This window comes from Syngnathus acus, chromosome 19 (genome assembly GCF_901709675.1).
Source record: "Syngnathus acus chromosome 19, fSynAcu1.2, whole genome shotgun sequence".
Classification (NCBI taxonomy): Eukaryota; Metazoa; Chordata; class Actinopteri; order Syngnathiformes; family Syngnathidae; genus Syngnathus; species Syngnathus acus.
In genome coordinates, this window is record NC_051103.1 from 6,734,634 (window position 1) to 6,747,221 (window position 12,588).

The window sequence follows — 12,588 nt, forward strand, 5'->3', positions numbered from 1 at the left end:
TGTGTCACAAGCGGTGACTCACGATCCGCCTCCCCTGAGCGCTCGCACCGGGGACGGTGGCGCGCGCACACACCTCGTCCTCGCTCGCCTTCCGTCCGCTGACCGTGAACAATTTGTGCGGGCAGTCTTACTCATGCATATTTACACACGCACAAACTCTCACCTACTCAGCAGGCACTCTTTAAAGGTTATTGTGTGCCAGCGTTGAGTGTGTGCGTGCGTGCGTGTCATTCGGTCTGCCGCTTCATGTACACGCTTAAAGGTCAGCGCGCTGACCACTTGACGAGGCGGCGCGCAGATTGCGAGGCTGGATGTGGAGACCACTCGGCCGACGAGCGCTATTAGTCGACAAACGGCCTCGAGGGGTAAGGCGCAAAATTAATCAGGATCAACAAGCCAATTACGTGTGAGGACTCCCCACCAATCGGCGTTTTTTGATTTCCAATGGGAATGCAAAGAATGACAAGAGGATGCTTGGCGAAACGAAATGAGAATCCATTTTGGCTGCCGCCCTCAATCTGTTTTCTTTCCCGCAGAGAAAGATAGCAGTGTTTTACGTAGGAGGGCAAAGGTCCGCCGGGGCTGCCGTCCCCGGGGCCAGAGTAGCGAGGCCCCGCCGGGCGGACGGGAGCAGCGCTGCGCCTTTGCAGATACGGCCGCTCGCCACACATCACAGCCAAGCCAGGCGAGGCGAGACGGCGGGCTTTATCGCCTGCGCTTTAACTCCTCGCCTTTTCCTCAATTCCTCACGCTCGCAGACACGCGCGCCGTATATCTTTCAAAGACACTTGGTCCGCCCCCTCAAAGAAAGTCATTTGGGCTCAGCGGGATAGTGCGAACGCCTCTTTACGCCCAGCTAACCTAAGAGAAGCTTCGTCGGCGCCATTTGACAACCTTCACATCGTGCGGACAAGGCTGCAGATAGAGCGAGGAAGGTTCCGGAACCACGCTTAAAAGTTTGACTCTGCCAAACAATACAGCTTGTGGTGTTCATCATTCGAGAGATTTCACTACTCCGGTTCTTACATTTGATGAGCACGCGGCGGCCGTTATGTTCTACCGTCCATTCAAAGGTCGCAGTGGGACCGCGTAGTCATGTGGGCCAATCAGTGCATTCATCAGCGTCATGCGGTGCAGCACCTACCGTTTTCAATGGCCACAGCTCCCAATCATTTGAGCGTGTGCACGCGCGCGCACGTCAATCAGCAGATTCACAAATGCACGCACGTACACACACGCAGCAGCAGCGGCTTACCTGAATCTTCAAATTTTAACATCACTAAAGCGGTGAGTTTTAAAGTACAAACCAGGGGTGGGCAAACTTTCCCGTTCAAGGGCAACATTTGATTCCAATAGCTCGTATGCCAATCAGGTCAAGTCGAAATCATTTTTTTGCGCTTTTAAATTATAATTTGTACATAATAATTATTCAGAAAACAATAGCAAAACTATATTTGAGGGGAAAAAAAACCTGAATTTTATAAGGGAAAAACTATTTTTGAGAAAACATCATTTGCACAACTATGAGAAAAAAGTCACTTATTTTTGAGAAAATCTTCTGAAAGTGTAGTCTCCATCTTGGAGACAAAATAAAGTTGTCTTTCTGACACTGAAGTGCTTAATGAATGCAGCAAAAGGCCTCTTGATGAATCAGATGCTTATTGGTCTGGATGGAAAGAACCAAAGAGGCACTTTGCCCACCCCTTGCTATCAAACAACCTTTGTCAAAACCAGGAAAGGGAAAATCAGTCAAATACCTCGGAGCTTTCCTAAATTCACACAGTGAGCGGTCCAAAGAGGGCATAGAGAAGGAAATAAGGTGTAAGAAAAAAGGCCATTTTGAGTCACACAGCAGAGTGGCGATGGCACGGGTTTTGGGGCTGCGTTCAGAAATAAAATAAGCAGCAGCAGCAGACGATCTGGGAATTGCTTTCATACACTGCCACAACATCTGCTCAGAGAGACATGCGCCCTCGCCGGTGTACGGGCACCATAGAAAAGCGGCAAAAAACACGGCGAGGAGAAACGGCCGTCTCGGGAGGGCTGCCGCACTTGCACGCACACACGCACACAGCGGCAAGCATCCGATGCAGCCAAGCAATGCCGAGGCGCCCCCGAGCCGAGTCACTCGATGAGGTACGAGGCCGCCCGTCGGGTGACGCGCCGCCGTACCTCACCGAGCGAGCCGGCCGAGACGTTGCTCTCTCATCTTTCTCGGAAATCATCTTGAAAAGCCGCGTTTCACATTTATTAGTTCCGGCACAAACGCGTCGATTTGGGCTTGAATTAAAAAGCCAATAATCGTCTCCACGGGGCCGTTTAAAAGGAGGCGGCAGCGACGGCGGAAAACAAAAAACCTCCATTACAGGAAAGAACTGACCTTGGTTCAGCGCCTAGAGAGACAACTGCGCCATGTGGGGATGAAGATGGAGGATAGGTAAAGGGGGGGGGGAGCGTGTGTGTGTGCTGGGGGGGGGACTTGGGGGAGGTGGATGGTATGTAGCCAAGTAACAAGAGAAAGTGAAGTAAAAGTAGCCCATACCTTGGTCGCCAATCATCAGGTGTGCCAGACCTTAAAGGAAGACAAGAGCACAGTCAGCACAGCAAAGGATCAGGGGGGGAGGCGTCAAGTGTGTTGTGTGGCACGCTAACTACACGTCGAGGTCAAAGGTCCCGCTGATGGATACCTCCGCACTTATTCGTCCTCGCGCGGCAGCCGACTGCTGGCGCGGACTGGCTACTACGTCGCTGTACGTCTACAATAGTATGTCCCCTTGAAGCACTTACCGGCATGCCGCCCCGGCGTGGCGTGGCCGCACAATGCGTTCCCAAAACAATGGCGGATGAGCAAGTGAAAAGTCAGATGAATATGTGCGATCCAGATAAACACGAATGCTGCATTCCCTCACATAACGGTCCATTTTTCCGTAACATACAAAGTTATGTATAAAATCATATCGTATGATGACAATATGTTGAACACACGTTATCGTTCTAACATGTGGCGCGGCGTCCATTAATCCGGACATCCAACGGCGCCGAGCGCCCGCTATTTGAGGAAATACAGCATGGGGATAACGGGCCGGAGGGTATCGAGGGTGCGTCAGGGCGACCTACCTGGGGTGTAGCTGTGCTCTGGGCGGGTGTCACGGCCAGGCGAGGAGAGAGAGAGACAGACATTCATTAACATGCATGCCAAGCCCTCGGGTCACCATGGTTACTACTTACTGTACATGCACACCGCTCCGGGGTTACCGTGGCAACGGGCATGCAGACGCCACCATTTGGTCCACACACACACACGCACGCACACACAGCTCCGTTAAAAAAAATAAAAAGCACGTGTATTACTTGCTCGCACACTTGTGAGTAGAGAGCACCGTTGTACACATTCCTACCTGCGGGTTAGGGTTAGAGAGCCACTTGCCCCCCAAACTTACCTTGAGGCCGCTTCCACTCCCCCGAGCCCACCCCGACAGATAGCATGCACACACATGGGCTTGCACGCACACACTCACACACTCTCACTAACACACACACACACGCACGCGCTGACAAATGATGTCATAATAATGATGCGAAATAGCAGGAAGGGATGGAGCCGCAGTGCAAGAAGGGGCATGCAAGGTTCAACATCGGTGTGTCAATGTGTTTCTCACAGGAGCGCGCATGTGCATGTGTGTGCGTGCATGTGCGTGCGTGTCCTTGTGCTAGTAGCGTGGCAGGAACAGGTGGAGCGATTAGCATGCTAACTGCGCGCGGGGCCTCAAGGACGAGGTGAGCCTAACAAGCCCCTCCGGTGAAGTCGCGCCGGGCTCGGCCAATCATCTGCCGCCGCCAGCCGTGATGTTTTAGTCCATTTATGGAAAGAATCATCTTTTTAAGAAAATAATTGGTATTGGATAGTGAAAGCCCTACTGCAGATGGTGATCGCAGATGAACGAACGTGTAAAGAAGAAACCAGTTCCCTGTACGCTTAAAACAATCTCGAGTCGCCACTGAAGTCATTCACTTGAACTTCACGTTTGTTTCGAATGACTTTATCGACGCCCGGTTCAGAGCGACAGGCCCGGCGGTTAGCTAATGAGCAATGAGAACACGTTTTGCAGATGCGGCGCTATCGCGCCGGGACATGCAAATATGGCTGACGGGTTCTTGACTGGAGAAGCGCTCCGAGTTATAATTGAGAGCGTAGGAGGAGGGCTGATAATTCGCCCATTTAATTTCCTCTTCACTGACAGTAGGAGGAAAAAAAATAGCCTTGATTTGCCTAGCATTGTTTTGTGAGATATCTGAAAACAAACAGTCCAGTCCAAAAGGAATATTTGGACCCTATGAGTCATCTCCTTGGCAATTTGGAGACAATGGAATTTAGAAATATAAAAACTCAAGTCGAATGAAATATCCCAAAATGTCAAAATTACAAACACGTAACCTGGGGAAGATTCAGACTCTGTTTTAGCATCATTCCAATTTGAAAATACTCGCCGTCTTCTCAAGTTTTCTCAGTCTAGCGCGCGACTAAGCTTACAAAGAAAATGAACCATCTGATGGGAACGCCGACGGTTTGCGGATCCATTTTAAGAGGCGGGTGCTATTAAAGTGCTCCTGCTGCGAGGATATCGCTTCCCGGCGGCAACATCAATCGTGATAGAAATGCGAATCCATCTGTATGCAAATAAAAGAGGCCATTAAAAGTAGCCGTTGCACGCCGTACAGTATATATCAGCCCGGCTGTAAAATGTTTAGCTGGAAGAGCCGCGCGGCCGCTGTGACTAATGGCGGCTCCTCGCCCAACGCGCTAATGTGTTTGGCCGTTTGCGCACGCGTCGCACTGCATGTAATTCTCCGGCTTCTGCGGCGCCATTGATCAACGCTAGGCCTCGACGCTGCGGCTATACGTTCACACCCGTTGACCCGCCATCGACGGTGACTTGGCCTAGTTGGCATATTAAAACAACAAAAAACAGGCCTCCTTCATGAATCGCCTCTCAGCACAACTAGAGTGGCTCATGAGAATCTTTGACACCTAAAATATACTTGTAAGCCTGCGCATAAATATTCCTTCAAATATGATTCAATGAAATGCATCACTCAGGAAAAACGACATATTGCTCACGTTTTTGATTAGAAACAGGGCAGCAGCGGGAATGGGCGGGGCTAGAGCAGAGGAATGGCGATAGGGACAGGAAGCACAAGGACGGAGATACGCTCCCGGCATGAGGTCTCCCCTATTAGTGCTGTCTCCATGGTAACACTGGCCAGTCAGTGCTAAAGGCACCAAGTAAGGTAAGAGGAGAGGGCGGAGGTGTCTAAAGAGAGGCGCGAGCTCGGGGTGTGAAGTTGTGAAGTCCTCTCGGTGACAAACGAGGCCACGCTGACGAGTCGCCGTCGATCGCCAAATCGATGCGCGGCGGAGGTGTCGGGAAATGGCGTCATGGAGAGGGCTTATTGATTAAGAATGCAGATTTGTATGTGGGGTGACGACATCAATTGGGACATTTTGAATTCGAAGAGCTTGATTGTCGTACGACGGGACGGGCATCCACCGGGGCACTTTTTTACAGCGCCCAAGTCATCGGGATCAAAGTGGCCGGCGGGCCTCAGATGCCTGCCTCACTGCTATTTGGAGTGCTGGCTATAAAATACAATTCTTTATCGTGACACTTGTTTAAGCTTAAGGCGGATTTGAGCCTATTAAACGAGGGGCCACTCAAAAACCCCCAGCGAGGAACACAATATTTACCTCTGTTGTCCGTTCGCTCGTTTTTGGTCTGTTAACGTTCTCCTTCATTAAATCATGCATTGAAACGCAACACAATTTGGCGACGAGCCAAACGAGCATTGTTAGGCCTCTCCGTAGCGCTATTCTAGTTTTATTGGGAGTCGGCCCTTTTGGTTTTTATGGTATTTAACAACTTGGAACCGCCGCCGTCTAATCTGGCGCAAGAACACGGCAACGTGCACCGAGGTGTCTTAAAACGCCGCAAAGCCTTCAAAGTATTGGCAGGTCGTAAGATGGGCCATTCGGGGAGCGGCGCAAAGGCCGGACGGGATCGATGGGAATCCATTAGCAGGTGACAAGCACGTAAGCAGCCTGGATTTTCAGCCTCTTAAGCGAATTACAACTCAAGTCCGAAGGATGACGGCGTCCAAACGGTCCTTGTCGGTCTTGGGTCAGGTGATGTTCACAAGCTGAGCCGTGATTGGTTGGCGCTTGAGCAACTGCGATGTCATTTTCATGCCAGTTTTCGACTTCCGCTTTTTGGATGAAATCTTACGAAATTCTCTCTCAATAGTTTTTGCGACGAGCTTGGTGTTAGAACACGCGACTTTCAAACAACACTTTCTAATTTGATCATTTCGCACGGCACATGATTGGGAATAACAGTCATGGAGGGAAGGTTCACATACTAAATAATTGGCTGGCGCAGCAACAGCAAATCAATTTACATCAGCATTACGATGCACATCTCGTCGTGTTTGTGAAGGCCGCCGGTCCGCAGAAACGGAGAGAAGCAGCAGCAGCAGTATAGAAAATGTGTGTGTGTGTTTGTGTGTGTGTGTTGCGGGCGCTTCCACAGTCAAAACTCAGTTCACGTACAAACCTGTTTAATATGCAGGCGTTCACTGATTTCTTTTTAGCAAGAAAAATCAAAATTGATTTTGGGTCTGGAACCGATTAATTCCACGTCCATTGATTTAAATAGAAATGATTGCTTGGTTTCGTAAACTGTTTTTTTAAATCAAATTTGGGAACCGAGGTGTAACTGCATTCGGAATGTGTGTGTGTTTCTTTGTGTAGGATGAGATGCATGTCAAGGGGTCAGCAGGTTTGTCAGGGTCTTACCTTCACTGCAGTCGTTGCCTTGGTAACCGGTGTCGGAGCAGTCGCAGACGGCCCGGTCGTCCACCAGGCTGCACACGCCGCCGTTCTGGCACTGGTGCTCGGGCCCGCAGCCCACTGTCACCGTCACCGTCACGCCCTCCGAGGCTTCCAGCGTGGCCAGCGAGCCGTTGATGCTCAGCGCCCCCATCCAGCCGCGGAAGGCGGGGTGGTCACGCACCGACGGCGCGGTGAGGCGAAGCGGCGAGGCGCGCAGCTCGGCCGTCACCCCGCCCACATAGGTGTGGCTGAACACCGTCATGTCTCTCCGCTTGCTCTTCACCTCGGCCCAGCCTTCCAGCCGCCCGTCCACCTCCAGCGAGGTGTTCTTCCAGTCCCGCTTGACGCGCACGGCGTGCCAGCGTCCGTCGCTCACCGCCACGCCCGAGCGCAGCTCGGCCGGCTCGGCGCAGAAGATGGAGAAGCGCAGGCGCAGGTGGCCGCGCAGCAGCAGAAGCTCCAGGAAGTCGCAGAAGCCCTCGTCGTCCAGGTAGAGCAGCAGGCCCTCCTGGCTGTGCGTCCGCAGGCTGAAGCTCAGCACGCTCTCGCAGCAGGCGTTCCACACGGGGAAGCGCCCCCACTGGCTGGACACGCCGCCGAACTCCAGCATCTCGCCTTGGGCCTGGCCCCCCGCGCTGCACAGGCAAAGGCCCAGGAAGAGCAGCGGGGCCGCCACCCAGACGCACATGGCCATCACACTCATGCACACGCTCGCTGTGCTGCTCACTCACACACACACACACACACACACACACACACACACACTGAGGGGAAAGGGGGATTGGTGGTGGTGGTCCTGGTGGTTGAGGGGGGGGCAAAGGCTAGAGCTGGACACCTTGCCTCATTGCGCTCATTTTCTCAAAGACCCTGCCTGCTGGATTGTGCTGTGGGCTCACGCCGAAGCTCCTTTTCTCATCTTTTGACTGCGTCTGGCCCTCTCAGTCTTGCGCCAGGTGAGCACGCGTGCCTGTGCCGGGCGCCAACTCCATCTTGGTGGCCTAGATCGGGCCCTCTCCTCCCATGCGGGAAACTCCCCACGGGGCTTAGTGTCTGCGCGCGCTCGTGCACGTCTCACACGCAGCTTGTGGCGAGAAAAGACACCGTCATTGCAGAATTCGAATCCTTCCTCCTCCTCCTCAGTAGGGGCAAGGTTGCAAGTGTGCGTGGGGCGAAATCAGGTGTGCCTTGTCATCGCTCTCCAGCCACCTACAGAGAAAACAAGATGGCACAATCAAGCCACTTTACACTCAGATTGGCCTCAGGGTCTTCGCGTGGCTGCGGAGAGCATTCCAGAACCGCCTCCTTCCAAAACGGACTTTTTTATTTATTTATTTTTTGTGGTGGTGTGGTCGTCGGATCGATACGACATCTTGCGGCAGCCTATTTTCCCCCTTCTGTTTTAAGTGGCCTTGATCACAGAAGAGCAAAGCGGCGCTGCGGCGGATGACTCAAACGTCGAATTAACAAATCGGCGAGCGCGCACACGTGCACGACGACGAAAGCCAGCAGAGGGGAGCAACGTTCCGGTTATTGATAGACGGCGGGAATGACTGCGGTTGAGATATCGATTGTCGATTTGCGGCCGTTGCTCGCCCCCCCCTCCCCCTTCCGCGGATCGCTCGTCTTTTCTTAGCTCCACGTTCGTTACCTTTTCCCACCACCCACCCAGCATAAACGATAAATACATCTTTGCCACCAAATTGATGGAGTCCAAAACCTTGGCGACAGCCTACCTCGCAAGCATCCTGTGCCGCCGCCGGAGGTGAACCTCACCGCGGCTTTGATGCCCGGCGGTGGTCGGCGCTCGGTGGGTGGCGGGCGACGCGGCAGTTAGAGAGCCGCTCCACGCACACACACAGTCGCGCACGCACACAAATGACCACGCGGATGTCCTCACCTACGAGGTGTTTCTCCGTCTACTCCCGGGAGGAGGAAAAGGTGCAGTCGGATGATGATGATGAAGCTCGGAGAGAGCAGAGACGCACACGCGCACGGAGAGAGCGAGAGATGGTCACGTGACACTGAGGAGAGAGGGAGCGACACAGGCGCAGAACAGAGAGAAGGAGAGCGGAAGAGCGGAAGAGAGAGAGAGAGAGAGATGGACGCAGAGCTGAGAAAGACAGACAAAAATAAAGAGAGCAAAGACAAGAGGACACGGAACACAGAGACAGAAGCTGAGCCGAGAAAGTGAGCGAGGGGCGAGGAAGAGTCAGACACATATGTACATGCGGAACAGCCAGTGAGAAAGACAAAGGAGAGAGAGAGAGAGAGAGAGAGAGAGAGAGAGAGAGAGAGAGAGAGAGAGAGAGAGAGAGAGAGAGAGAGAGAGAGAAAAAGAAAGAGAGAGGGACAAGCAGAAGTGAAAGCGTGATCAAGATGCATCATACTATTGCATTCAATGACTTAATTTCTGCAATGATGAATTTTAGAGGATGTGATGCACACCAATGTGATATTTATGAATGTAATAGGAGTCAAATTTGGATCAAATTGTCAAGTGAGACCGTGGGGTGCAAAAGAAAACGCCCTCTATCCCCTCGATGCGGTCTGCCAAATTCCCCAAACACGGTAAACTGGACTTGCTCGGTCAGCAAAACAAAAAAGAGGGTCACACACGCCAAGTAGAGTGGGGGAGAGAGAGAGAACAGAGAGAACGAGACCGAAGCAAACAGATGAGAGAAAGAGAGACACAGAAGAGACACCACTCATTGCTCTGTATTGAATGTAAAAACGTACATTTTGATCGACTGGGTCAGGTAGAATCAGTGTTGTCTTCTGATGGGAAAAGGTCAGCCGGGCCATGTTTTGTCTCTTTTCGTATTGAGCAAATTTGGCGCCAGGCTGCGTTGTCTCCTGTGATCAAACACAAAGGCACGCTCTCCATTAATAGCGGCCATCTCGGCGCCCTTTTGGGCTAATACGCGCTTATGTGGACCTATTTACTCCGGCGAGGCAATAAGGGCTGATTAACAGCGTCGGTGCGACCGCGCGGCACGGCCGCATAGCAGATATTAAGCATATTTAAGACCGCCGAGAGCTGCGCCGACATTAAATGCCAGCCCGAGGAGCTGCGATCTGATGTGCGAGGGGAAAAGAGAAACGGGGATTGGGTTACTATGGTAACAATCTCAACATCAGCACCGTTTGTATTCCCAACGGACTGCCCTCCCCCCCCCACCCCTCATCAAACTAACCGCTTGTTGGCTTTCCTCTCCCTCCTCGCCATCCGGTGGCCAAGCTGACCTTTTGGAGTTAAAGGCGTTCTCAAAAAATAACGCTCCTCCAGGTTTTCCCGAGAGCAGCGTACAGAAATGTCTTCCACACAAAAAATATACATGAATACACTTAATACAGAGCAGTAGCCAGTGAGACGTGAAAACATGGTGTGAGGGGAGTCTCACACGCACACACCTGCAGTTAAGGTGTGTGCGCGCGAGCGAGTGTGCCTGACGGGCAGCCACGGCGTCCTAAATGAGATTAAACGGGAGGTTTGCCTCTAATCACGTTATAATGAGTTTCTGTGTAGCTCGTACATTCACTAATTCCGCTTGCCAATAGTGCAAACAGCCACGTGGGTGTGCGCGCGTGCGCAAGTGTGTGTCCGCGTGAGGGGAGAGCGGGTCACCTCGCCGCAATCTCTCGCTCGGTCATTTATAACAATAGCGGCGAACCGTCCTCGTCAAAAGATTGCAAAATGCGTGCCGATTTGTGTACGCTGTCCATACGTTTATAGATCTGTGTGTCATTAGAAGTCTCGACAGGAATTAGCATTGATCAGCTGACCAGCAGATGGTGAGTGACTGACAAGCCCAAACAAAGCCCAGGCTCACTATAAAAAAAAAAAAAAAAAATCTAAGATATGGTAGTGAATAAATCTGGGGGGGGAAAAAAATCGTGCAGGTGTGGCAAGTCAGGGCGGGGGCTTGGATAAGGAAGAGTGGGCAGGGATAGGAGGGTTACTATGACGACGACATAGGAGATGCTAATTGTCCATTTTCTACTCTCCGTAAAGTTGAAGCGCCTCGATGGCTGCTGGTGTTATTCTAAGCAAGGAGCGGCGGAGGCCTCCTCTGGGACCGAAAAGGTGCGTAAGATTCAAAACGGCTTTACAAATGCAGTGTCTGCGTTATTCCTTCAGCCCCCCCCCCCCCATCCCATCCCATCTCCCTCCTCCTCCTTCCTTCCCCCTGCTTAAGCACTTTGTTTCCGCTTTAAGATAAAGGTAATTCAATCAACTGCTGGCGTCACCATGGAAGCACCATGCACGTTCTATTTCGAGTGCCGCCGTATCAGCACGACGAGACGTACGCAGGCGCGGGTGATTTGACACACTCTCTTACTTCCGATTGTCCATTTACTCCTTCTCCAGATCTCTTTTTGCTCACTCGCTCTCCTCCTCCTCCGTCGTCATCCTCGCCATCAGCTGGTTGCTAGGCAACTGGGATCATTGATCTGCAGGAGCGCTGTCATGAAAACACACAGGCAGTTAGAGGAGTAGCGGCTACAGTAGAGGCGCCCTCGCTTACGGGATTGCTTCTATACACAGAAATATAAATACATACATTATTACTCTTCAATGGTGTCGTGTTCGTGGCAGCGAGTGAACGCATTTGGCTTTATTCATCTCTTCAGCAAGGGAGGGGGAAAAACTGCTGGCGAGGAAAACATTCAAAAATAAAAACAAGTCTTGTGATCAGACACAAGAAAAAGAAATCCCAAAAGGTTCCAATGACCCCAATTTAGCTTTGTATTGTAGCTCATTAAAAATTAAATGAAGAAGAAAATCAATCATTTAACTTGCTGACAGAGCTTCTTCTATCTGATATCAGCCGCAGAGAGAAAGCAAAGCAAGGCTTCTTTATTCGTCGACAAATTGAGATCAGCACTAATCTCCCGTTAAATGACGCAGACGTTGCAATGCACAAACAAACAAAAAAATAAAAACTTTTACGTCAGCTTCTGTGCTTGCTCGACGGTTGGAATTGCTAACAGCACAAGGCCACGTAGCATTTGAGATATTGGATGGAGATGCGCTCTGAGAACTGTCCGTGGTGCTACCAAATTTGCAACTGTTGTTTTTTAGTTGGTAGATGTTTTTAAGACAAATATTTTAGGACAATTAAAATCAATCAAATATTTTCAACTAAAAACACTTCATGATTTTTTTTGTTTTTTGCATTTTATTGCTCACCATAACATAAGATTAATGAATTAAATTGCGACACATACTACCCGACTCAAGTCAGAAGCATCTAAGTCTTTCTTTTTTTTTTTAACAGTCTGAGTCCAACCTGAGAATATTCTATTATTTTTTGTTGCTTTACAGTCAGTAGAGAGTTACATAGTCACAAAAGGCCTCTTAAGGGATGCAGAGAGAGAGCATATTTGGGATCAACGCTTCTCCAGACTGGAGTCACAAGATCAAGAGTGTCTATTTTGGAATGCATTTGGCTTTTGGACTTTTTTGGGAAGGCCATTTATCAAACCCATCCCGCCATCCGTGACCTCAATTGCAGCGGGGGTAAAATGAAATCAGTGAGGTTAGGTGGGTGGGTGGATGAGGGAGGTTCAAATGTTAACATGTCTTTTAAAAGAAACTTTCAATGGTGCTCACATAGGTTCACTTGCAACAGACAGGCAAAATGAGCCATTTCATTGGTAAGAAATACACTGTCAGAATCTTTTGGGAGGGAAGAAAGCAC

At 50.9% G+C, this 12,588-nt stretch overlaps 1 protein-coding gene across 24 annotated transcripts in view; it reads right to left on the minus strand.

Annotated features, from left to right (window-relative positions):
• Positions 1–11,534, minus strand: part of LOC119138514 (neurexin-1a-like) — a 36,000-nt gene extending 24,466 nt beyond the window's left edge. For 5 of the 24 annotated variants that reach the window (XM_037278630.1, XM_037278614.1, XM_037278616.1 and 2 more), the window contains exons 1-5: positions 8,620–8,962; positions 6,851–8,092; positions 3,118–3,135; positions 2,543–2,572; positions 1,758–1,769 (exon numbers count right to left, since the gene is read on the minus strand). In XM_037278630.1, the coding sequence (XP_037134525.1) occupies positions 1,758–1,769; positions 2,543–2,572; positions 3,118–3,135; positions 6,851–7,589 (799 nt within the window). In that variant the 5' untranslated portion in view covers positions 7,590–8,092; positions 8,620–8,962. Of the gene's footprint in view, positions 1–1,757; positions 1,770–2,542; positions 2,573–3,117; positions 3,136–6,850; positions 8,093–8,619; positions 8,964–9,622; positions 9,740–11,226; positions 11,350–11,448 lie in introns of those variants that run through there. The other 19 variants (XM_037278621.1, XM_037278622.1, XM_037278615.1 and 16 more) reach the window with 13 other exon arrangements.
• Positions 11,535–12,588: the final 1,054 nt, after the last annotated feature.